Source organism: Haliotis asinina, chromosome 5 (genome assembly GCF_037392515.1).
Source record: "Haliotis asinina isolate JCU_RB_2024 chromosome 5, JCU_Hal_asi_v2, whole genome shotgun sequence".
Taxonomy (NCBI): Eukaryota; Metazoa; Mollusca; class Gastropoda; order Lepetellida; family Haliotidae; genus Haliotis; species Haliotis asinina.
Genome location: NC_090284.1, coordinates 57,342,181 through 57,367,891, shown reverse-complemented (window position 1 = coordinate 57,367,891; position 25,711 = coordinate 57,342,181). Strand labels below are relative to the sequence as shown.

The 25,711-nt window shown below is 40.6% G+C and overlaps 2 protein-coding genes across 3 annotated transcripts; both read left to right on the top strand.

Annotated features, from left to right (window-relative positions):
* Positions 1-3,159: 3,159 nt before the first annotated feature.
* Positions 3,160-8,230, top strand: LOC137283625 (tripartite motif-containing protein 2-like). 2 transcript variants are annotated; one of them, XM_067815219.1, is made up of 4 exons: positions 3,160-3,202; positions 3,799-4,378; positions 4,847-5,147; positions 6,478-8,230. In XM_067815219.1, the coding sequence occupies exons 3-4, from the start codon at positions 4,847-4,849 to the stop codon at positions 8,097-8,099; spliced, it is 1,923 nt and encodes a 640-aa protein (XP_067671320.1). In that variant the 5' UTR covers positions 3,160-3,202; positions 3,799-4,378; the 3' UTR covers positions 8,100-8,230. The 2 variants fall into 2 exon arrangements, with proteins under 2 accessions (XP_067671320.1, XP_067671319.1); XM_067815218.1 differs by lacking the exons at positions 3,160-3,202; positions 3,799-4,378 and having other exon boundaries at positions 4,829-5,147; positions 6,478-8,223.
* Positions 8,231-12,980: 4,750 nt separating this feature from the next.
* LOC137284907 (tripartite motif-containing protein 2-like) lies at positions 12,981-18,698 on the top strand. The gene is made up of 3 exons (XM_067816951.1): positions 12,981-13,069; positions 15,784-16,081; positions 16,500-18,698. The coding sequence occupies exons 2-3, from the start codon at positions 15,784-15,786 to the stop codon at positions 18,128-18,130; spliced, it is 1,929 nt and encodes a 642-aa protein (XP_067673052.1). The 5' UTR covers positions 12,981-13,069; the 3' UTR covers positions 18,131-18,698.
* The last annotated feature ends 7,013 nt before the right edge of the window (positions 18,699-25,711 follow it).

Below are 25,711 nucleotides of genomic sequence, written 5' to 3'. Positions count from 1 at the left end.
CAGAACTATTATCATAATAGACATCACCTACCAATTGACTGGTAGTTATAACCAAAGAAAGGCCTCAAACATTCACGAAAGTCTGTTTACTGTTGACGCAGATAACCGTAATTTCAATATGAAATGTGATTTTCAGCCGCACTTTCAGTCCTTGCTGCCTGAATAGTTTTATGTCCATAATCTGGCTCATGTACTCAGTAGATTGACTGTCTCAAAGCTTTCTCCATCTTTGTTGTCTCTCCAGGTACTCAGCCCATCTATCTGTGTATTCCTACACGTGGTGTAAATATACACATCATTCCCCGTGTGAAATACCATGTTCAGAGCCCCATGGTGTTCCTGGTGCATTTGCAACTCCGTCATATTGACTTTGACTTCAGCTTGAGTTCTCCTAATTCACCAAGTAAGTCTTCTCTTATTCCCTTCTGGCATCTCCTTTAGACTTTCTTTTCATTGCGGCAGCTACATTTGCTTTGACCCTTGTGAAGTCTGCCTTCCACGCAGGTGCGTTTGTTGTCAGTGATAGATCATACATCCGCAGGACAAATCGTTGACACGGATAGTTGTTGAAAATCTGAACATACACCTCTGTAGTATAGGTTTATTTGTTCAGGAAGCTGACTGTTATAGTTGACAGCGTAGCACCTGTAATTTTCGAAATCAGAATCAGAATCGCGTTCATGTATACTAAGCAACAAAAGAAACACCAGTTTGGAATTGTCCTTCGCCTAAACGTATAACTGTCAACTCATTTAATTTTTATTGTATATTTTTTGCAACATCTCAAACTGTACCTGAGGAAAGACACTCCTTCCCGAACGCGACCTGACCTTGGAGATAGTTCGGTGTTCTCGATATTGTTCATGCAAACTCATGATTCACGTGCTGTTCACCAGTTTCCTGTGGTTGAAACATTCTCATTACAACGTCAGCAGGGTGATGCGGCAGCTCAATGCGGCAGGAACCAAGCGCAAAGAAGACTTGCAGCTGGCCGAACTCCACATCCCTCTGCCAAGTACTTCTAGCTCAACGTTCGGACCATATACAGGCTCAAGAAACGACAGGACCTTCATGTCGTGGGACATCATGAACTGAAGCCCTTCAAGCAGGCATCAAAACAGCACGCCAGACAATTGGAACACACGGAAGACTAATCAGTAGATACAGTACGCCGATGCCTTAACATTGAGTTCCTATTGCCGTAGACCTTACCGTGAATCTACCCTTACCCCTCGTCATCAGCGTCAACGTCTACAGTTTGCCCCACAACACCAACCCTGGCGATACAGGCATTGGAGACCTGTTCTGCTCATAGATGAGAGTCGGTGTTGAGTATCAACTGCAGATGGCAGAACAAGGATATGGTCACGACGTGGCCAGCGTTACGCAGACCAGTGTGTTATGTATAGACAAATGGAAGATATGGATTGTTGATCCGTGCATGAATGATCAGTAAACAATGGTGACATATAACAAGGGAACTGACAGTAAAAAATGTAAGCCAAGAATGTAATGGTGGTTATCCTTGTCACAGAGTATTTAAAAGTAGTCATTTATTTCAACGGAATCACACTCGGTTTCTGGAATTAGTGTTAGATTATTGTGTGGCAAGTTAAAGGATCAATTACAAAAATGCAACAGAATTTCAAAGCATGTGCAACTTGTTTCTATAAGACTAAAACAAATGGCGATAAAGCCTCATGTTGGACTAGGTCATACGCAGGCAAGATGCCATGTGCAAACAGGGAAGAAATGTGCGAAATATCGCTTTCTCACTCTTACGCTTACTCACTCTATTGCTTTGTCTATCATTTTTTGCTTTCTCACTTTCTCGCTCTATAACTTTCGTGCCTTCTTATATCACCTTCTTGCCTTCTTATATCGCTTTCTCGCTTTTTCGCGTAATGATATAGCTTTCTCATCCCGGTGCTATTGCTCGATCGTTTCTTGCAATTGCTTTCTCGTCTTACGTTACCGCTTTTTTTTCTCTCATTATCGGATCCTCCTCTCGTCTTTATCGCTTTCCTGTGCTGTGTTATCACTTTCTCGTCTCATAATATCCTTGTCTCGTGATATCGCTTTCTCGCCCCCGAATTTAAAGGCAAGAAAGCGATAGCACTAATAGGCCACCATATATAATCATTCGGATTCCTACACATAGTCACATCACTCCTGTTCTTAAACAGCTACACTGACTCCCCATGAAGGAAAAAAGTGACTACAAAATCCTCTGTTTGACCAACATGGTCCTTCACGGTCTGGTTCCCCTATATCTCTCTGATCTGCTCACACTTTACTCAAACAAACGCTGCCTTCGATCATCTAACCAAGAGTTTCTGCTTCTACCAAACTTCAGGCATAAAACTTTTGGAAACCCGACTTTTTCATTCACTCCCATGCTATCTGAAAGATTCTGAGAGTATTGCCACTTTCAAGTCAGAACTCAAAATATTCCTGTTTTCAATGTATTGTTGGCAATTCTTTTTGGAACGCGTGCATAGTATTTTTGTAGAAATGTCGGATGCTCCTTTGATGTTTTCTGTGCTTTGAGCATGTCTGCTGACGTGGAAAAGGCGCATAAATATCTTTCTAATATATAGGAGTGTTAGAGAATGAAACAGTAAAGAAAGCGAAATGAAACCCATCTTTACTGTGAAGGCACGTTGTCGATCATATCATGCTTACATGACTACTGGTGTAGGACACATAGCGTGATGTCTGGTTTCAGTATTTAACATCACATTTTCGTGGACTTGTACACGGCGTCATCCAAATTGTTCCCGATTTAGTTTTGTGAGATCAGACTCCCAGGACATTTTTCTTGGTTCGGATGTAGCAGCCTTCATGTGTTGCCTCGTCAATTCCACTGGACCATGAAGCTGAAATTCATTTTCCTAGTTGTCTCATTATGGAAAAAAATAAAAAAATTAACGAGACTGTACATATAGCTAATATCAACACACTGCACATCAATGTATGTATGTGTATTTGTATAATGTTGCTGTGCAGTGTGCTGATAATACTAGTAGTTGTTACGATATTGAATAATGACATAACCGTTATGAAACCAGGTGGGCAAAGTGCAAGGGGCCTAATCTTGATTGGCGTTGATTAGATAGCTTATACATCACTTACACGTTACTCATCGTCGAGTGTACCAGTCACCTTTATTGCGTGTTACCTGGAAGAGACCGGAATACAGGTGAGCTGATTTCAAGGCATCTAGTAGATGCAAGACTCTTACACATTCCGTGTGAATAACTCGTATATATTCAGAATATCGATAGCATGAACTAAGATTTGAGGCATGTTGCTTTGAATACTTATCTAGTTTTGCCAACACACAAAATTTCAAAGGAAGACAGACCGAAAGTAGGAATTGTTTGGACGGAGGTTTTAGAAATGAAATGTACCGATGGTAGTATTTATGTCATGTGTTTTAGAAATATCCGGTATTCTGGTAAACAAACCCATTTGTTAATCTGTCAACATTGAAAACTTACACTATGACGATATATTCTTCCGAAAAACCAGACCAGTGGTGACACTGATATTTGAAATTTCAAGTGTTTTTTCAAGTCAGTTTGATATTTGTGCCTGTCTAATGCCGGTTTGCGTACATGGAAAGAATGCACGGCATAAAAACGTATTTTCGGTATAGGTTCTTAATGCACGTATACATTTATAAGTGTCAACTTGCTGTAAAATGTCAAGGAGAAACGTGGTTCACAGCAAACGCATGCACTTCTGAGGAATCTCGAGCAGGAATATTGACTATGTCTGGTCGTTTTATTTCAGACGGTCCCAAAGGTGTCACAACAACTGCAAGTGCAAGTACGGTGCCTGGTTTGAGGGGAGTGTCGGTATAAAGCATTTGTAAAAGTTCATGAGAACCTGGACTTCTAATTGAAAATGATTTTCACAGAATCGTGTCGGCCACGTTAACCAATATCGTGGTTGGACTGTCATGATATGGGAACCCTGCATACACGCAGAAATCTCAAAATTGTAACTCCTTCAGATCAACTTACCTACGACATGTCTTCGGTACAGAGACGAAATCTTATTTATTTACATGGTTCCGATCACTGACACCAAGAGGGAGTTTTTCCAGCAAGATAATGCAAGGCTTTACACAGCACGTTCCATTAATTCAGAATTTTCAGAATAAGAACAGTACAGTGCTTACATGGCCTTTCAAATGACCCCACCTGAACCCAGCATTTGCACGATGACCTCGAAAATCAACGTCAAGAAGAATTTCAAGAGGAATTGGTCGAATTCAAAGACTTACTCATTTTATGCCTCAACGGTGTAGACTAGTTTTGAGCTGCGATGGTGGCCAGAACAGATATTGACTAAGAACAGAAGTCTTCACGTATTGAACTTTTGTTTATAAGGTGTACATGTGTTAGCAGATATTCAATCTTTCGCAATGTACATTTGGCTGCAATTAATCCAGAATTACATGACTGTTATCTCACTTTAAAGTTAGCTAATGAAATTCATGAAAATACACCTGTGGGGTTCCTTTTTGGGAGTGTGTATGCTGGGGTTGATCCACCCACTGGCTTTATCCTACAGGAGAAGGAGTTTATTATTACGACAAGCGTAATGAAGGAAGGTTTTGTTACACTTAAGTGTGTCATTTTTCCAATGATTATTTCAGCCTGAATTAGTACCAGTCGTTAAGGAATGATCAAGACGGGTTTCTTTCTAAACGATCCAATTGAACACTGAGACGTTATCCCAGCTACCCTAATACAGTGCAAGTGTGACTCGATTATGAGCAGTGTGTAACCTGGCTGTGCATCGTCCTAACCCGGATGTGATTCTTGTTTTGCAGATGGCGACGTCCCGGGAGGAGAAAGTGACGGAATTCCTGACCTGTGTGATCTGCAAGGATCTGTACACAGACCCTTGTACACTGAGCTGTGATCACACATTCTGCAGGAAATGTGTCTCCTCATACATCCAAGCAAGACCAGATGCTGTACAGTCTAAGACCATCCCCTGTCCCTGCTGTCGACAAGACACCAAGGTCCCCGACCCCACCAGGCCGGTGGAGGATTGGGCGGGGCAGATCAAAGTCAGCATCATTATACAGGGGCTGATTGACACACAGAAACCTTCTGCAAGTTCTGCAGGTGCGACAGCCTTTGCAAATATATTTGACACACTGATTATTATGTATTCACCTAATGCTAACCTAGTGTGTAATGTAAAACCCCTAAAGTACTGAAGGTGCGACAACCTTTGCAAATTTAACTGACATACTGATTATTATGTATTCACCTAATGCTAACATAGTGTGTAATGTAAAACCCCTAAAGCACTGAAGGTGCGACAGCCTTTGCAAATTTAACTGACATACTGATTATTATGTAGTAACCTAATGCTAACTTAGTGTGTAATGTAAGCCCCCTAAAGCACTGAAGGTGCGACAACCTTTGCAAATTTAACTGACATACTGATTGTTATGTATTCACCTAATGCTAACTTAGTGTGTAATGTAAAACCCCTAAAGCACTGAAGGTGTGACAACCTTTGCAAATTTAACTGACATACTGATTATTATGTAGTAACCTAATGCTAACATAGTGTGTAATGTAAAACCCCTAAAGTACTGAAGGTGCGACAACCTTTGCAAATTTAACTGACATACTGATTGTTATGTATTCACCTAATGCTAACTTAGTGTGTAATGTAAAACCCCTAAAGCACTGAAGGTGTGACAACCTTTGCAAATTTAACTGACATACTGATTATTATGTAGTAACCTAATGCTAACCTAGTGTGTAATGTAAAACCCCTAAAGCACTGAAGGTGTGACAACCTTTGCAAATTTAACTGACATACTGATTATTATGTAGTAACCTAATGCTAACTTAGTGTGTAATGTAAAACCCCTAAAGTACTGAAGGTGTGACAACCTTTGCAAATTTAACTGACATACTGATTATTATGTATTCACCTAATGCTAACTTAGTGTGTAATGTAAAACCCCTAAAGCACTGAAGGTGCGACAGCCTTTGCAAATTTAACTGATATACTGAATATTATGTATTCACCTAATGCTAACATAGTGTGTAATGTAAAACCCCTAAAGTACTGAAGGTGCGACAGCCTTTTTGAATATTGATTGGCATACAGGTTATTATCACTCACGTGTGTGAATTGTGTGATAAGGACACAAAGCCCTTGGAAATAGATGTACATGTAATTTGTCTAAAATAGACAAATGGTACAACTTGTAAGGAATACTTGTATATCTTCAGGGTATCCGCTGTTAGGGGATCGTAAGGATATCACTCTATCTATGCCTTAAAATAGTCATCATTGTACCTAGACTTGTCAATCTCAACTTAAGAGAAGCGACAAAACCCTTTCCACATCCATCAGGAATATCTAGACTGAAAACAAAGTCGATTGTGCAGGCTTATGAATATATCATACCAAATATGTATCCACTTTCAGGTACTGATTGGTTTTGCTGGGTGTGTGAGAAGTTAGGGGAGATAACTCCAGGAACCTTTTGGTGTTCTGAGTGTGATGTAATCCTCTGCGAGAGATGTGTCAAGATGCATCATGCCAGTCCAGCATCACATGACCATGAAATATCTGACCTTTCAGGAGAGGAAGGGGCCAAGAGAAGACGCATGGTTGTATGTCGGGAACACAAGGGGGAGATCATAAAGTTCGTATGTAAAGATTGTGATAAAGTCGCTTGTCCTACATGCTGCATTATTTACCACAGGAAATGTGAGTCTGTTGTTACCATGGAGTCACTGAAGCCAACCATAAAGTTCCATCTGAGAAAGAGCGTGCATGTATTGTCAAAGAAAATAGACAGAAAACAAACGCTGGTTAAAAAAGCACGCAAGAAAATGAGAGGAATGGAGAAAAGTAAAGCAACTCTAAAAGGTCACATCAAATCTGCTGTTAAGAGAGTCATCGCCAACATCAAACACAAAGAAAAACAGCTGATAAAGGAAGTCAAAGATATTACAGACAAACAGACACGACAACTTAAGGCTGATATTATACAAGAAGAGATCAAGATGCAGATGTACAGACAACATTATGAGTTCATGGACCAGGCCTTGGCATCCGACTGTGGGATGGACCTGTATGACGCGTATCAGGTCTGGGAGTCTGGAGCTTTAGAGATGGAGGATGTCAGGGATACAGAGGCAGCAGACACCAGGAGAATAGATGACATCACCTTTACAGTAGACACTGACGAGGTTCTGAAGGCCCTTGATAACCTGCGTTTGGGGAAGATTGACATCACATACCTAGATCAGGGACAAAATCTACCATCTCTAGTACTGGTTGACACGATAGATGTTAGGGCGTTTTTTGAGGACACGGACCCTCTTCTACTTGATGTGATAGTCCTGGTTGTAGATGGTGTACAGACATTCGTTGTTACGGACTATAATAACATGTATGTGAAATCTTTTTTCACAAGACATTCATGCCTTATGCTTCCCCTGGGTAACTCTCCATATGGCATGACACAGTTGAATGAGAAGCAGGTGATGGTTGCTGTCCCAGAGTCCCGTCAGATTGTAACAGTAGAAGTGACACCTGTCCCGGTGCTGCTCTCAACCATCACAACATGTACCGGATATTACAATCTGGCTGTTCTGAATCCATCATCTCTAGCAGCAGGTACTAGAAATTGTGTTGATATCCTGGACATGGCTGGACACGTGTTGAGGTCAGTCACCACATACAATGATGACCAGCTGTTTACCTATCCCTGGTACATGTGTGTCAACAACAAGGGTAACATACTCGTGTCTGACTACTGGAAGAAGTCTGTGACATGTCTGACGTCAGAGGGGGATGTTGTGTGGAGGTACATACCCACCGGAGACAGAACACTCATCAACCCTCGTGGTATCACAACTACCAGCACAGGAGACCTCCTGCTTGTAGACAGGGACAAGGTGGTGCAGCTGACCGAGTCGGGGGAGTTTGTCAGAGACTATCGAGACATCTTTGGTTATCTACGGGGATTGTATGTAGACAGGCATGGCACAATGTATGTCTGTGACCAAACCCAGATACTGGAATTCCAGTTCATGTAGTCATACAACCAAAGGTCAGTAAAATATGAGTTACACTATAACAGATCAGAACAGATATAAATATTTTGATGAGATTGGATAGGGTTTGGATTTGATGACTGATCGTAGAAATACATTCCACATGAGAACAGAATGGGTTTTTTTCAGTGACTGACTCCAGGTACTCATAGACAGGGCGTCTACCAGCGAGTGAAGTCCGTGATTTCAAGACGTGGTACTCGTTTCCATGCCTGTTGTTCATTGAGGTGATAAAGCAAGGATAGCATGGTGTCAATGGGCAATGATATTGCTATCCATAGTTATCTGAGATGCGGTATCTCGTCAGATTCACAGAACGTCCAAAATATTAGGAACCGTGGGATGGTAGCTTTGCGTGCCCCAGGTCGGGTGTCCAGGTGGGCAGTGAGTAGTATATCGATGACATACCTTAGCCCTTGCTAAAGATATGTACTGGGCACAGATCGAAGATGGAGTGCGGTAAGTCAGGTATATTCTAACAAAAGCAGGTGATTCTAAACAACAAATGGATGGATGAATACTTTGATTAGGAATTTGATTTCAAACACCTGGGATATTAAACTAAGTTGGAATTCCTGCAGTTACACCCCCAGCTTGACTATGAAAATTGCCTCTTTGGTTACCAAATTATGAAGCTATTACTAACCACAGGATTAAATATTGGAAAATAAAGAAACAGTTACGGTGCAATGATTGACATTTAATGTTAACTTCGGTTTAAAAAGAGAACGAAAGATACAGTTGGACATTAATTGGGTCTGTAACTGTTAAAGCAGTGTTATGAATGCCTGTTAGAAATGGCCGGATGAGTGGGTTAGATGGGTGACTTTGTGTGCTGTTGAGTAGGAATCTTAGATTGATGGTATTCAACATGGAAAGGTACTAGAATCTGTATGTGTAATGTGGATGTGTAATGTGAAATGTAATTATATATGTTACATCAATTCTTAATGATCACAGGTCAAAAGGTTTGTGTGGGAAGTCAGGTAGTCCAACCAGATCACGGCTGCTACTTAGGGATCGGAGGGACGTACAAAATATTAAGGTCACTGACACAGATCTCTCCACAAACAAAACCTGATGAAGGGTAAGACGTAGCCCAGACATGTCGTGTTGTCAACATTAAAAAAGTTGTAAATCCATACCATTTGTTGCCATGCTCCTATATTAGTTGTCTTCCTTACAGTAAAGGTAAAAGAACCCGCCTGTTTCCGGCATACAGAAGCGTGTTGGGGTCCGTTGTTAATAGCCTGTGATATCATGATTTTTTGTCTGAATTTGAAATGTAAGATATATGTGAAACTGTAAAGGTGAAAGAATGAGTTTAAGTTTACAGCAACAGAAATATTTTTAAAGTAAAACAAGCATCGCTTCCTATTGTAGTGGTCTCCCTCGCTGGTATGAACCAGCCTGTTTACAGCACTTACAACAAAGCCATTTCCTTTAATTAGTTAAGGTTAGTCCTTTCGAATTGCCTGTATTTTCTTAGGTATAGCAAAAGAAATTCACACGAAGTCAGCTAGGTCCCCACAATTTTCAAATACTGAACAATTATAATGATGTCAATAGAAAGACGACTGAAATTTTGATTATCAAGTGGAACTAGTCCATGCCATAATTAACGAATCTTGTTACAACGATCCCTGTTGCTGGCATGTTGGGGAAATCAAAACATGGGTAACGGGCCTGGATCCACTACATAGTGCTACGACAGTTGTTAGCCTGTGTTGACGTATGTGAGTTACATGAGGACCCTGATCTGCTGTTTATTACTTATACCTTCTGGTATCTAATGCAATCAAGCCCCGACCCCGTTCACCAGCACGATATGTCGGATCATGTTTACACTACTGTTTCAGATCTTTAAAAAGTACATGTATGTATTTCTCAGTTTTTAAGTCTCTGTTTTGTATTTATATATAGTGTTACTCGGTATTTTGCCGTCTTGAGGTTCAAAATCGTCTTTCAGTCGACTGGTGAAAATAACAATAATGAACCGATATGTTTTATGAGTTTTATGATCGACTGCCCAATCACCCAAGATTGTTTAGATGAAGTTTTAATCGATTGCATGCGATGGTGGCGTAGCGATCGGCTAAGTCGGGTGGAGTACGGGTGGAGTACACGGAAGTGTCTGGCCTTGTCTATATATAATGCTCTGTGGAGCGTTTCAAGTCGGTGGTCATCTCAACTTTTTACATTTTTTAAAAAAAAACCTTTAAGTCTCGCAATGACACGAGGTCCTGTGAGAAAATCCACTTCACTTACTGTTACGAGAGTGTATTTTCCGTGGTTTGAGTTATTATTATTATAGTGGTAGTTGTAATTGGGTCACAATATTTAAGGTTTTAGTGTTAGTTATTATGGGTGACATTTCAAGCAGAGAATTATTTGAGTGACACGCCTCTAAGCCAGTACTTTAAAGTTACCTCCCTTTGAGAAACATAAACACGCGACCACTTCGCTTGTTCTAGAGCTTTCCACGTTAGTTTCGATGGTCCTATGTGCTCGAACTTTCAGGAAATGACTGAATGTATATATAAATGCTAGTCGCCGTTTTGTCGATGGACACGGACAAATTTACTGGAGCATACATCATCAATGTCCGTCAATGCCTGATCTACATAGCCGCTGCCGGACTGCTCGCTGTGTTGCATTCTGCGTAACTGTTTCTGACTATCATATAAACACTTTGGTGAGTTTGCGATATATTTTGTGACCCACCGCCTTGGATTTTGTATCATTTGTACTGTATTCGAAATCAGTATTGTGAAAATGACTTCTGACTTTGTATAACTTGCTGTCTTTGCTTAATAATACAATATTTGAATGTTTTAGACTTGTCTTTGTTCTGTTTTGTTGGTTCACATGGGTTTTCCTACACCTTTGGTCACGGCAAATTTTTAACCGTAACAAAATCCAGAGACCGTTTGTCCGTTGATGACATGAAATTATCATGTTGAACTTAACTTGTAGAAACATTAAACCTAACATATGTATTACTCATAAATCGATGTACTATTTCTTTTTGTTTGGTTTCTTGCTTTTTATTACACGAGCATCATATTTTGTGTGTGTGTTTTTCGGTATTTGTTGTTGCTTGATGTTTTAATCTATTTCAATCAGAAGAAGACCCTGCCATTTCATAAAAAGATCTGAATGTCAGCAGGTTTAAATCCAGGTTTAACGGCGAACACAGAGATGATACTCAACACTCACTTCGGGAGAGATTCTTCCATGGATATTATCAACCGTCATACACAACTACGACAACCTTTAAACAGGAGTCGGAATGCATAAATATGCATAAATACAAGTAGACGTGTCCAAAGTGTTCACCTAATGTACGGAAACTTTCTTCGACCAGCATCAAAATCCCTGAACGTCAATGTCAATGTCAATGTCCATCCCTGTAGTATACGCTCCTACTTTCCCCCAGTTTCCTAAGCAGAGATAGGATCTCTTCAAGGGTAGCCTTCCTTCTCCATTGTATTTTAGATGGCTCTCTAACGAATCCAATTCCCCAAACAGATTTCTACAGCTCATCTCCAATTGCGTTTTTCAGAAATGAGTTAATGCTGACTAAAATAAGTCACTTGTGCCTTATTTCTCTGTTAGTTCTTTGGCACCAGTTGCCATTGTTAAAGACCTTGGCATATTGGAGCTGGTAATGTGTGTCTAAGCATGACTTCAATCCTCGTGGGTTTCACCATATATGTAAACACCTAACATTAGCATTACTCCAGGCTTTCTTCCCATATTCGTCAGACACACTGTGATGTAACTGGCATAATGTACCCAGTTGTGCAAGCCATAACTCACAAATACACAAGTGTAACAGTGTACACGACGATTTTATGTCATGAAGTGAAGTTGTCCACTGTCTCGCGTGTGTTCTCCTGTTCGTAATTCTTCTCATAACTCAATATTAGTCTCTAAACACACCAATAAGTCACACATTGTGTATATACAGTAGTTGGCCATACGTGACTCATCATTAAACTTGCATGTTAATTAACTCTTGCAAAAATAATTTTCATTTTAGTTTAGGTCGGAATTGCTTTCAATACATATCTACCGACTTGGAAATTATCTCATGTACAAACACACAATTTCCATTCAATTTTGCGATGATTACTTCAAAAGCTGCAACTATTTCAAAGCACCATATATTAAACATACCAATCAGGTTGAACATGACTATCTATGGGATAAATTAAAACTAATCAGATGTCACTCGATAAGACGAAAGCTGAAGATGATTTCAAAGATGTTTACACAATATCCAAATAACGTGACTTCTACTCAGTTCATGAAAATTATTCTTGAAACAGTAAATTAGCATGTAAGTCTATGGAAATGTCACTAATGGTGACCCAGCTTATGGCCAACGACTGTACGTTTCCCGTTTAATCCTCCTGCGGATATTTCTTCTGGTGAATAGGCCACAAGTTTATTATATATGTTATATATCTATATTTTATACCTCATGAACATATTCATGTACGACACGATAATTGAGTAACTTATTAAAGGGCATTATATGTTTTTGCACCAGATGTGTTATACATGTATAATCTGTTAACAAGTGATCAAGTTGTGTTGTTTACATTGATACCTGAAGTAAAAGAGGACAGCAGCCACTTCACTCTGGTTTACGTTGAACGACAAGAAATGAATGTACATCAGAAACACAGATAATGAGCTGCCCCTTAACACTAAAATGTGTTTATAAAACAACAGCTTACCAATATTGGACTGTGTCGATATCTCACTTTGTTATAGTATTCATCCTGAATTCGACCCATAAACCTACGTCATCATCTGTTCAGGTTGATTATAGATCGTCTTTAGCGTTTCCTCAGTTACCTCCCTTGTGTGGTACGCAGAAGAGACAGGTGGACTGGTGACTGGTGACTGGTGGCATATTTCAAGGCATCCAGGAGATAGAAGTCAGTCTTACACATTCCTTGTGAATAATTCGCATATATTTACACCGGTTATGTCGTGATCTAAGGTACATTGTCTAAACTGCTTATTTAGTTTTGTTTACACTCGAAATTTCAAAGGAAGAGAAACCGAAAGTAGGAACGGTTGAACCCGTGGTTTTCAATTGAAATACAGTGCACAATTCAGACCGGCCTGGGACCGACAAAGAAGTCTGAATTAGACAACAGGCCGAGTTGCACACAAATTTCCTACATCGATACCTGAAGGGAGGTTGTAGAACTGACGTTGTGTTGATTGGAAGACATTTTACTGTAACATTGCTGCAGAATGAAATAAGAATTTAGATCACTATTTGTGACAATTACTGTTTGGAATTAGGTTTAGGCGCCCTTTACAATCCTTAGGGTTGGGGTTTGAGGTTAGGTTATGCACCCTTTACGATCGTTAGGGTTAGATTTTGGGTTAAGAGTTAGGCACCCTTTCCGATCATTAAGGAGCGCTAATTAATCTGAAAAAAAACTGCGCCTGGCAAAGTGCAGTACTCCCCTGTAAAGCTACCCATTTCCAACCGTGTTCGCGAATCGAAGTTTGATTTATAGTGATGCAGTGAAAATATATATGTGTTCTCTAGGTCCTCGGTAGGTAGGTAGATAAGGCTTTAGGGCGACCTTGGGCCTTAGGAAACAAACCTATATATGCGCCCACCACTTAACAGTTAAATTTTTGTCCAGTTAAATTACGTCGTACTAAGTCTTATCTGTTTTAACGAGGAAGTCAAATAAAGCGCTTTGTATGAAGGTCATCGTAAAAAATGTTAATAGTTACCTCCCTTGTTTCGTCACTTTGTGGCGACGTGTCATTTTACTGACATTCAGGTAAACAAGTTCATTTGTCAATTAGCTTGCTTAATTTAAAGCTTGCACGATAAAGATATGTTGGCTTGGTCAGTGAAGGAATTTCTTACCTCACTCATATTGTCACTATGAGGAAGTATGACTTTTACCTGTACTTGGTGTTACCGGATGGATAACAGTTACCAGTGACAGGAAGCTTTGGGCATTTTAGATTTTCATAAGTAACGCATGTTCATTTCAAATTCATTACTGTCACTTCACGGTACATCAGTTGCTATGCATGGCAAGGACAAGCCTGCATTTACAGTGTTCCCAGAAATTATTGAGAAAATCTTTGTTTTTTTCTAATGATGCTAAGATTGGAAAAAGGGCTTTCACTATGCACTAAGCATACTAAATAAGGGAGACAACTCTTGAAGGCTTAGAAGGCAGCTCATTACGTCAAGAGTTATCTCCCTTGTCTGAGCAGACGGCTTCCTGTGTTGACATGGCAGAATTTACAGCAAGAGAGAAAAGAAAGCTCATTCTAGATGATTTTGAAAGGGGTGAGGCTGATGCTAAAGTGTTAGCTTGTAGACATGGTATTCCTCTGTCTACAGTATACAGAACTTTGCAGAATATTCAAACAGGAACCGGGATAGAGCACAAAGCAGGGGCATTTCGGCCTAGGAAATTCAGTGTTGTGGATCACCGAAGACTTGGGCAGATTGTGAGTAGGGGCAAATTGAAAAGTGTTGAGAACATCAGAAATGAAATGATTAGCAGAGGAAGTCCTCAGGCATGCAATGAAACAGTTAGGCAGGAATTACAGAGACTTAATTGGGTGAAAAAACGTGGAAATCCCTCGCCGTTGATGAAAGATGCACAAAAGGAAAAACGTTTAAACTGGTGTCGGGCTCATGAAAATCAAGATTGGGATAATGTTTTCTTTTCGGATGAAAGTTCTGTTTGGCTTTTCCTTAATTGTGTGAAAATTTGGACCAAAGATACTGTCCAGCGACCAAAACATAGCCCGAAGTTTCACATGTGGGGTGGCATATCGGCTCGCGGAGTGACGCCATTGTGTGTTTTCATGGGAAACTTGACAAAAGAAAGATACGTTGACATTCTAAATGGTCACCTTCTTCCGACAGCACAAACATTGTATGAAGATGATTGGATTTTCCAGCATGATAATGACCCAAAACACACTGCGCGCTACACAAAACAGTGGTTGTCGGGCGAAAATGTTCAAGTTTTAGACTGACCCAGTTACAGCCCAGACCTAAACCCAATTGAGAACGTGTGGGGAGTCATGAAAGACAGAATAAACCAAAAGGGACTGAGAAATATTGAAGATATGAAGGCCGAGGTGGTCCAATATTGGGATACCCTGTCACACGATTACCTACAAACTTTGATGGGTAGTGTGCCTAGGCGTATTCAGGCATGCATTGCTGAGCGAGGAGGTCTAACAAAGTACTAAAACAAGACTGAGACTGTAAAAGGATGATGTTTTAACATGTTTATGTAAGTAAAACGCCAGAAGTTAATAAACGTAATGAGTTACATGACGAAACATGATTCTCAATAATTTCTGGGAATACTATATAGCAGTAGTTTGTCGTCATAGTAACTATACGTTAAGGATGAAGGGCTTTGTTAAAACAATATAGGTCAGAAACACCGTGTATGGCGCTATCCCAATGCATGTAGAGCATTGTGTTTTTCAGTCTTTTTCTGTGTCATTGTTTATTTACTAATCAACACCGTTTTATAAATTTAACTAACCATTGATCGACGAGAGGCTTCCCAGCAACTCAGTAATGAGCAATACGTGACCTGCCCTTCATTGTATCCCGGATGTGATTCTTGTTTTGCAGATGGCATCCCGGGAGGAGAAAGTGACGGAATTCCTGACCTGTGTGGTCTGCCAGGAACTGTACACAAAACCGTGCACTTTGAGATGTGATCACACATTCTGCAGGAAATGTGTCACTTCATATATCCAAACAAGACCAGATGCTGCACAGTCCAAGACCATCCCCTGTCCCTGCTGTCGACAAGATACCAAGGTCCCCCACCCCAGCAGACCGGTGGAGGAGTGGGCGGGGCAGATTAAACCCAGCATCATTATACAGGGGCTGATTGACACACAGAAACCTTCTGCAAGTTCTGCAGGTGCGACAGCCTTTGCAAATATAATTGACATACTGATTTATATTGTATTCACCTAATGCTAACATTGTGTGTAATGTAAAGCCCGTAAAGTACTGCAAGTTCCTTTGCAAATATCGATTGACATACAGTATATCATCAGTCACGTGTGTGAATTGTATGATAAGCCCCCAAAACCCTTGGAAATAGATGTACATGTAATTTGTCTAAAATAGTCTACAAATGGTACAACGTGTAAGGAATACTTGTATATCTTCAGGGTATCCGGTGTCAGGGGATCTTAACGATATAATTATCAATTCTTGAGAGAACCCTTTCCACATCCATCAGGAATATCTAGACCGAAAGCAAAGTCGATTGTGCAGGCTTATGAAAATATCATTGTGACTTGTGAAATTACCAAATATGTGTCCACTTTCAGGTACTAATTCGTTTTGCTGGGTGTGTGATGAGTTAGGGGAGATAACTCCAGGAACCTTTTGGTGTTCTGAGTGTGAAGTACCTCTCTGCAAGAGATGTGCCAAGATGCATCGTGCAAATCCAGCATCACGTGACCATGAAGTGTGTGACCTTTCAGGAGAGGAGAAGGTCAAGAGAAGACGCAAGGCTGTATGTCGGGAACACAATGGGGAGGTTATAAAGTTCGTATGTAAAGACTGTCACAAAGCTGTGTGTCAGACATGCTGCATTATTTACCACAGGAAATGTGAGTCTGTCGTTACCATGGAGTCACTGAAGCCAACCATGAAGTTCCATCTGAGAAAGAGCGTGCATGTATTGTCAAAGAAAATAGACAGAAAACTAACGCTGGTTAAAAAAGCACGCAAGAAAATGAGAGGAATAGAGAAAACTGAAGTAGCAGTGGAAGGTCACATTAAATCTGCTGTTAAGAGAGTCATCGCCAAGATCAAACACAAAGAAAAACAGCTGATAGATGAAGTCAAGGATATTACAGACAAACAAACACGGCAACTTAAGGCTGATATTATACAAGAAGAGATCAAGATGCAGATATACAGACAACATTATGAGTTCATGGACCAGGCCTTGTTATCGGACAGAAAGGTGAACCTGTATGACGCGTATCAGACCTGGCAGTCTGGAGCTGTAGAGATGGAGGATGTCAGGGATACAAAGGCAGCAGACACCAGGAGAATAGATGCCATCCTCTTTACACCAGATACTGACGAGGTCCTGAAGGCCCTTGATAACCTGCAGTTGGGGAAGATTGACATCACATACCAGGATCAGGGCACATGTCTGCCATCTCCAGTGCTGGTTCACACGATAGATACGAGGGTGGCGGGTGATGAGGGAGGTCCTGTTCTTCTTAATGTGATAGTCCTGGTTGTTGATGGTGCACAGACATGTGTTGTTACAGACTTCAATAACAAGTGTGTGAAATGTTTCTTCACAAGAAATAATGAAGCATATCATAGTAAACTTCCCCTGGGTAACTCTCCAAACGGGATGACACAGTTGAATGAGAAGCGGGTGATGGTTGCTGTCCCAGAGTCCCGTCAGATCGTAACAGTAGAAGTGACCCCTGTCCCGGTGCTGCTCTCAACCATCACAACATGTACCGGATACTGCAATCTGGCTGTTCTGAATCCATCATCTCTAGCAGCAGGTACTTGGGGATATGTTGATATCCTGGACATGGCTGGACACGTGTTGAGGTCAGTCACCACAAACAATGATGACCAGCTGTTTACCTATCCCTGGTACATGTGTGTCAACAACAAGGGTAACATACTCGTGTCTGACTACTGGAAGAAGTCTGTGACATGTCTGACGTCAGAGGGGGATGTTGTGTGGAGGTACATACCCACGGGAGAGAGAACACTCATCAACCCTCGTGGTATCACAACTACCAGCACAGGAGACATCGTGCTTGCAGACAGGGACAAGGTGGTGCAGCTGACCGAGTCGGGGGAGTTTGTCAGAGACTATCGAGACACCGTTGGGTATCCACGGGGATTGTATGTAGACAGACATGACACGATGTATGTCTGTGACCAAACCCAAATACTGGAATTCCAGTTCATGTAGTCATACAACCAAGCGTCAGTAAAATATGAGTTACACTATAACAGATCAGAACAGATATAAATATTTTGATGAGATTGGATAGGGTTTGGATTTGATGACTGATCGTAGAAATACATTCCACATGGCAACAGGACGTTTTTGTTCAGTGACTGACTCCAGGTACTCGTAGACAGGGCGTCTACCAGCGAGTGAAGTCCGTGATTTCAAGACGTGGTACTCGTTTCCATGCCTGTTGTTCATTGAGGTGATAAAGCAAGGATAGCATGGTGTCAATGGGCAATGTATCCATGGTTAACTGAGATGCGGTATCTCGTCAGATTGATAGAACGTTCACCATATCAGGAAACGTAGAATGGTAGCTTTGCTTGCCCATCCATATGAATTGATGAATACTTTGATGAGGAATTTGATTTCAACCACCTGGGACATCAAACTGTTAAAGAATTCCTGCAGTTACACCCCGAGCTTGATAACGAAAAACAGCCACTTATTACAAATTATTATGCAGCTATAACTAATCTCAGAGTTAAATTCTGAAAACTAAAGAAACAGTGACAACCTTTGATATTTACTTTATTAACTGGGTCTGTAACGGTTACATCAGTGTTATGAATACTTGTCAGAAAGGGCTGGATGAGTGGGTTAGATGGCTGTCTTTGAGTGCTGGTATGTAGGAATCTCAGAATGATGGTATTCCTGGATGGTATTCAACCTGCCACACTCAGCAATATTGCAGCTACATCGATCTGCACACTTGGAAACAGATGACATTAATCAAGTTAGGGAGTCTGACCACCCGATATTGTTAGTCGCCTCTTACGACAAGCATAGTCGCCTTTTATATCATAAAGGCCTATTCCACCCCGGACCTTCACGGGTCACCTGGTATGTAATGGGGATGTGTAATCTGAAATGAAATATGGGTTACATCAACTCTTGATGATCACAGATCAAAGGGTTAGTGTGGAAAGTCAGGTATATTCTACTTCACTTCCACAGAGGGAACCATATTGACGTCAGTTGTTGATAACTATCATAAATGTGGTCTGTCATAATAGAGCCCATTCATGTTTGAGTGAGTGAGTGAGTGAGTTCAGTTTTACGCTGCTTTTAGCAATATTCCAGCGATATCACGGCGGTAGACACCAGAAAATGGGCCTCACACATTGTACCCATGTGGGGAATCGAACCCGGGTCTTCGGCGTGACGAGCGAACGTTTTGACCACTAGGCTACCCACCGCCCCCATTCATGTTTGAGATATACGTGAATCTGTAAAGGAGTTAAACAAGCACCCCTTGATATTGTAGTTATCTCCCTTGAAATGAAGAAGCCGACTATTTCCAACATACGGAAGTGTGTCGACGTCAATTGTAAATAGCCTGTCATATCATAACATGGGTTTTTTTACGTCTGAAATTTGTTTAAAAGATATATATGTGAAACTGTAAAGGTGAGTGAGTTCAGTTTTACAGCAGTAGAAACTTTAAAAAATGTTAAACAAGCATCCCTTCCTACTGTAGTTGTCTCCCTTGCGTGTATGAACCCGCCTGTTTCCAGTACACACAACAAAGGCCATTACCTTCAAATGGAATGTTGGCCCTTTCGAATTATCTCTATTTTATTTGGTGTTGGAAAAGAAATTCATAAAAAGTCAGCTAGGCTCCTACAATTTTCAAATACTGAACAATTATAATGATGTCAATAGAAAGACGACTGAAAATGACGTGGAACTAGTCCACGGCAAATTCTGCTAATGTTGTTACAATGATACCTGTTGCTGGCATGTTGGGGAGATCAAAACAGGTAACGGACCTGGATCCACTTGCACAAAACGATCATAGTGCTACATATGTGAGCCTGTGTTGGCGTATGTGAGTCATGATGACCTCAGCGCTGAGGTCGCTTTGTACAAGCGGACCCTGATCTGCTGTTAATTACTTATTCCTTCAGGTATGTATTACAATCAAGCCAAGGCCCCCTTCACCGGCAAGATCTGTCGGGTCATAATTACATGTATGTAATTACATGTATATATTTGTCAAGGTTTCAAATCTCTGTTATGCGTAAGTGGCAGACAGAAAGGAAGATCACAGTCATGTTCTTTTACATCACTCAGAACTGTACTAAAGGAACAAAACACGTTAGAAGGTTTACATAATGATTGTTGTATATTAATTATATTTGTTATCATTATGTTGTTTGTGTGGGATTAACGGTAATGATATATCAGCAATGTACAGAAATGTCCTGAATATAGAAATATTGTAAATATTCTTGAGTTTGTTGTAATGTGGTTTTAAATGGTGGATTTTATAATTATGATATTTCTTGTTAGCCATATTCTAGGGTACGATGTTTGTGCACGTTAGTAGGAACAACATGTACTAATTTTGATTGCTTGTTCAAGCTGGAAGGTGTATTTTGTTACATTAAATATATGATTCAGCATTATGGGTTTGCACTGTGTTGGGGAATTAACAAAACAGTGTCACGAAAGGTACTATACTTACAATATTGCAAATATTCTTGTGTTTATTGAAATAGTTGAACTTACATATTTTTTTCTGATATTTCATGTTACTCACGTTGAAGCATTCAGTATTGAGTATACACTCTTTGAACTTAGGTTACCTGTGCAAGTTGGGGGGAATAACCTGTATCAGTTTAGATTACCTATACAAGTTGAAAAAAACATCACTTTTGTTAATTAAGATTACCTGTACAAGTTGAAAGAAATTGACTGAGAATACCAATGTGAGTGAGTTTACTTTTCCGCCACACTCAGCAATATTCCAGCTATATGGCGTCTGTCTGTAAATAATCGAGTCCGGATCAACAACTTGAGCATCGATCTGCGTATTTGGGAACCGATGACATGTGTCAACCAAGTCAGCTAATCTGACCACCCGATCCCGTTAGTCGCGTATTACGATGGATCGAGAAAGCCCGAACCATTAGAATACTGTTAAAACCATGCATATGTATAGGACATATATTAGCTTAGATTTGCATTGTGTATTTAGTCAAAGTGAGACTATACTATGTTGGAAGACTACGCATAACGGGGATAACCCTGTAATGCTTACTTTGGTTGAAATAGGACAGAAAATCCACTTCATCTATCCAGAGACTGTTTGTCCTTCAGTGACATGAAATTATCAAATTTGCTGTCGTAAGAGACGTGACGAAGTTGCAATAACTAGACACCAACTGCCCATAATTCAATTCAAAAGAGCTACATCAGAGTATTTGACTGTATCAGGCACACATGAGACTATCTAAGCCTATGCCGGATGGTAGAAACATTAAACCTAACCTGTATTACTCATAAATCATTTTAATATTTCTTTTTTTTTTCTTTGAGTTTGTGCTGTTTTTTATTAAAGGAGCATCATATATTTGTGAGTTTTTTAGATGGTTGGTTGATGTTTTAATCCATTTCACTCAGCAGAGGATCCTGTAATTTCATATAAACATCTGAAATGTCAACATCATGTGGACGATCAGACATCCTCATAATGACTGAGGGTCGACTAGCCAGCAGGTAAATATCCTTTACTAAAAGGTAAACACACAGATGATAGACAGCACATAATGTCATACGGTACCTAGCTGACAACACCACAAGACTAAGGCAGATGTGTGTGTAAAATCACATAGTATTATTTGACCTGAGATCTTGAAAAACACTCACTTCAGCAGAGAATCTTACATGGATATTATCTAGTACTGCAGACTTGTCTGTACTTCTCTCGTCATACACAGCTGGACAATCTTTAAAAAGGAGTTGGAATTCTATGTTGAAATACAAGTAGGCGCGTCAAAATTGTTTACCGAATCCAGTAACTTTCTTGGACCAGCAACAAAAAATCCCTTCTCCCAAAAAAACTTCCCTAACATCTGTCAATGTCCATCCCTGCAGTATAAGTTCCTACATTCCCCGAGCCTCCTTCTTCAAGGGTAGCTTTCCTCCTCGGTTCTAGATATCCCTCGAACGAATCTAATTCCCCAAACAACTCATCTCCAGTTGTGCTTTAACTATAGAAAAAGCCACTTGTACCATACGTTTCTGTCGTTTCTTTGGCTTTAGTTGCCGTTGTACAGAGACTTGGCGTTTGGAGATGATCACTTGTTTCTAAGCATGACCTCAGTCCTCATGGGTTTCACCAAATATGTATACACCAAAGACCAGAGCACCAGAGCATTACTTCAGGCTTCTTCCAACATTCATCAGACACACTGTGACATAACTGACATAATGTCCCCGACATGTCGATATGACGCCATGACGAGTCTTCTGGTGTATTGTTCTCCTGTTCGTAATGCCTCTCACCACTCAAATAAATAAATAAATAAATAAATAAATAAATAAATAAATAAATAAATAAATAAAAAAATAAATAAATAAATAAATAAATAAATAAATAAATAAATAAATAAATAAATAAATACTGTTTAAAAACGCATAGAATGTTTCCAGGGTTAGCTAATGTAATCACAGCAAGACGGGGTTTTCATATTTTTTAAAATACATTGGAGAAATGGCAAGACGCCCTGTCCTACCTATACTTCGTGCACAAGTTACACTTACTAACAAGCATCCAGACGCAGACAGAAATGCAAATGGAAACAATCATATTATTTGCAGAAAGATATGACCCTGATATGGGGAGAGTAGTTCTTGTTTATAGGTTTGTCTAACCTGCAATGCGACAGTTGTTTTGAAAAAATGAAAGGTCTATATGTTTTCACAATCTACTGCCATTTCAGCATGTAACCTGCTTTGCTTATTTTCCGAGATACAACTTGTTTTCATAGACGATTCTGTCAAAATCGCTTGTTGTCATAATGTTGATAATAGTTCTTGTAGTTCAGTTTCAAACAATGTCATGCAAAATAGTTTTATTCATGATTCAAAAACATATTAACTATGAGCAGGAACTAGTTTTGATCTATGAACTTGATAAAACAAATACAAATCTAACTGATTCTCAAACTGACTTTAGACCGTGAAGCCACGATTTTAAGAAATGGCGGCGCCTTGTCACGAACGTCCGCCAGTCTGAGTGTAAATGCTATTACGATTGTTTTCAGTCAGTTACAATATCTAAAAAATATGTTGGACTGATGAACAATTGGAAATTTTACAAACACTCGTAGTGTGTAAAATGAAATAATAACTTCATTAGTAATCATAGTAGATGTTGTGATTTTGGTATCTTTATGATGATATCCGGAAGTTTCTTCCTGGTCCGACCACACGACACCCAACTACAAGCGGACATAAAAAGAGAAAATAAATAGCATTATCAACTATGACTTGGTTAAATCAGTTAGATCAGTTTATGCTGTAATGTGAAACTGAAAGTTCTGAAAGTAGAGGCCTTTGGCCAGGTTCCCAACTTCAAAATATCTGTGACAGAAGCACCTTTGGCAAATGGCTTGGCTCCTCTAACAGAATGAACTTTGTAGTGTGAAATGTCAATACCTGCCTCACTTATAAGGTTTGTCACTCATCTTGCAATACTTGGGGACGGAGCCGGTTTATGCGGTTTCGCATAGGTCAAGAGAGGGCCAAACCTACCTTCATCTCTCCAATGTTCTGTGCATCCTAAATACACTCTAAGGCACTGAACTACACGGAGTGCAGGGTCCTTCTGACAGGCACTGAAACTCTAGGAATGAGGTTTAATGGTTTAATCAACGTAAATTCTACTTCAGTGCCCCTGTCTACCATGTGTATGACATCCAGAGAAGATAATTCTGAAGGCCTACTGGCAGAGTCGCATTGCCAACTTCTCAGAAAGGTTTTGTCTGACAAATAAGTATTATCTTTCAATTTTTTCAAATCTTGCAGTACCAAATCTACATCCCAGGCCACGGAGTATTTGGGCTGGAGAGGATTCTGATTGAAAGTCCCTGACATTAATTTCCTGACCAGTGAGTGCGGACCCACATTATAGTCCTCGATAGTGGGGTGAAAAGCAAAACTGATTTAGCTGTGTTTATGGTCCTGTTATTGATTATTCTCGTGGTACAAGTGAGTGAGAAAGTCTAAGACAGACTCCACAGAGGCTGAAAAGGGATCAAAAACTCGTTGGTTGCACCAGCCAGTCCACCCATTCTAGAAAGCATTGTGAGCGCGTTGTGTGCCAGGCCACCATTATCAAGAGCACAGCTGTGCAGTCGCCTCCGAAGTTCCTGTCTTGATGTTATGCCGGAAACTGCCCTTACACCAGAGTGTTGTTTTCTATCAGTGGCTGCGGCAGGTTTTGTGGGGAGTTTAACAGATCTCTCGACTGTGGGAGGAGGATTGGCTCTATGACTGCCATCTCCAAGAGGAGTGGATAACAGGACTGACCTTGGCACACAGGAGTAATGGTGACCGGCTCTGCTATGTCCTTCCTTATTTCCCACAGACACCTGCCTATCAGTGAGAATGGGGAAAGGCGTAAGGAATCCCATGGTTCCAATTCACTAGAAACACGTCTGTTGATAGTGGAAGAGGACCTGGCCTCCTGCTACAGAAAGGCTCCATAGGAAAGTGAGTCTCGAAGCAAAAAAGGTCCACTGAGAAGGGACCCAGTATTAGCGGCATTGAGCAAAGATGACAGGACTGAGCATCCAACCGCTCGTGCCGTTGAAGGGGGGAAACCCACAGTCCATATGAATGTTCTTTACCCCTGGCAGATAGACTGCAGTCAGGTACAGACGGTTCTTTACAGACTGGAGAATTACATCTGGATGAACTGCTTCCCATTGAAATTGGTGGGACTGGTTATCCACCACTTCCGTTCCTCCAAACAATCCAAACGCAGGGTGATCATTGACTCGTACCTCGGGGAACGCAAAAGTTCCCTGCTCGGTTGCTGGTATGGTTGCTCTCATTGAATCTGACAGTTTTCCTACCAAACTTGCCAGTTGTCGAATCGTTACCTGTTTCTTTCTCACCATGTGCGGACAGGATGCTACAATGGTCTTTACCTTTCCCCCTGGTATGATCAAGGTACGATCCACTGTATCTATCTGAAACCCCAGGAAAGTGATCGACTGGGTTGGTGACAGAACTGACTTCTTCCAATTTATTACCAAGCCTAGGGATGGGAGAAGAAACAGGAGGGTGTTCCTGTGTCGACTCAGCAGGATCGGCGATTCTGCTATACACATGATATCATCCAGGTTTATGATCAAGCGGATGCCTGCTCGCCGGGCCAAACTTATTGCTGGATGAAGAAGTTTTGTAAATGCTTTTGGACGCTAGGGCAAGTCCAAATGGCCTGCATCGGAACTGATACAGAACACCTTTCTAATAGAAGCAGAGTAACTTTTCCAAGTAGGGTACCAATAAGCATCCTTCAGATCCAACATGCAAAGGTAGTCACTGAGCGGATCAAGTCCCTTAGCAGGTGAAGTGTTTGGATGGAATGTGAGCGTTCAGGGACTTGAGATTGTTGATTGGCCTCCCATAGCGAGACTCTGCTAGCTTTAAATATGGCCTACTTCCGGATGAGGATAGCAATATCACATCTACTATGTTTATGACGTGAAATAGAATTTTGCATGACACTGCTTACGACAT

Coding starts and splice junctions, on each gene's coding strand:
- LOC137283625 (XM_067815219.1), top strand. CDS start 4,847: ATGGCGACGTCCCGGGAGGAGAAAGTGACGGAATTCCTGACCTGTGTG. Junction 5,148..6,477: donor ACCTTCTGCAAGTTCTGCAG/GTGCGACAGCCT, acceptor ATCCACTTTCAG/GTACTGATTGGTTTTGCTGG.
- LOC137284907 (XM_067816951.1), top strand. CDS start 15,784: ATGGCATCCCGGGAGGAGAAAGTGACGGAATTCCTGACCTGTGTGGTC. Junction 16,082..16,499: donor ACCTTCTGCAAGTTCTGCAG/GTGCGACAGCCT, acceptor GTCCACTTTCAG/GTACTAATTCGTTTTGCTGG.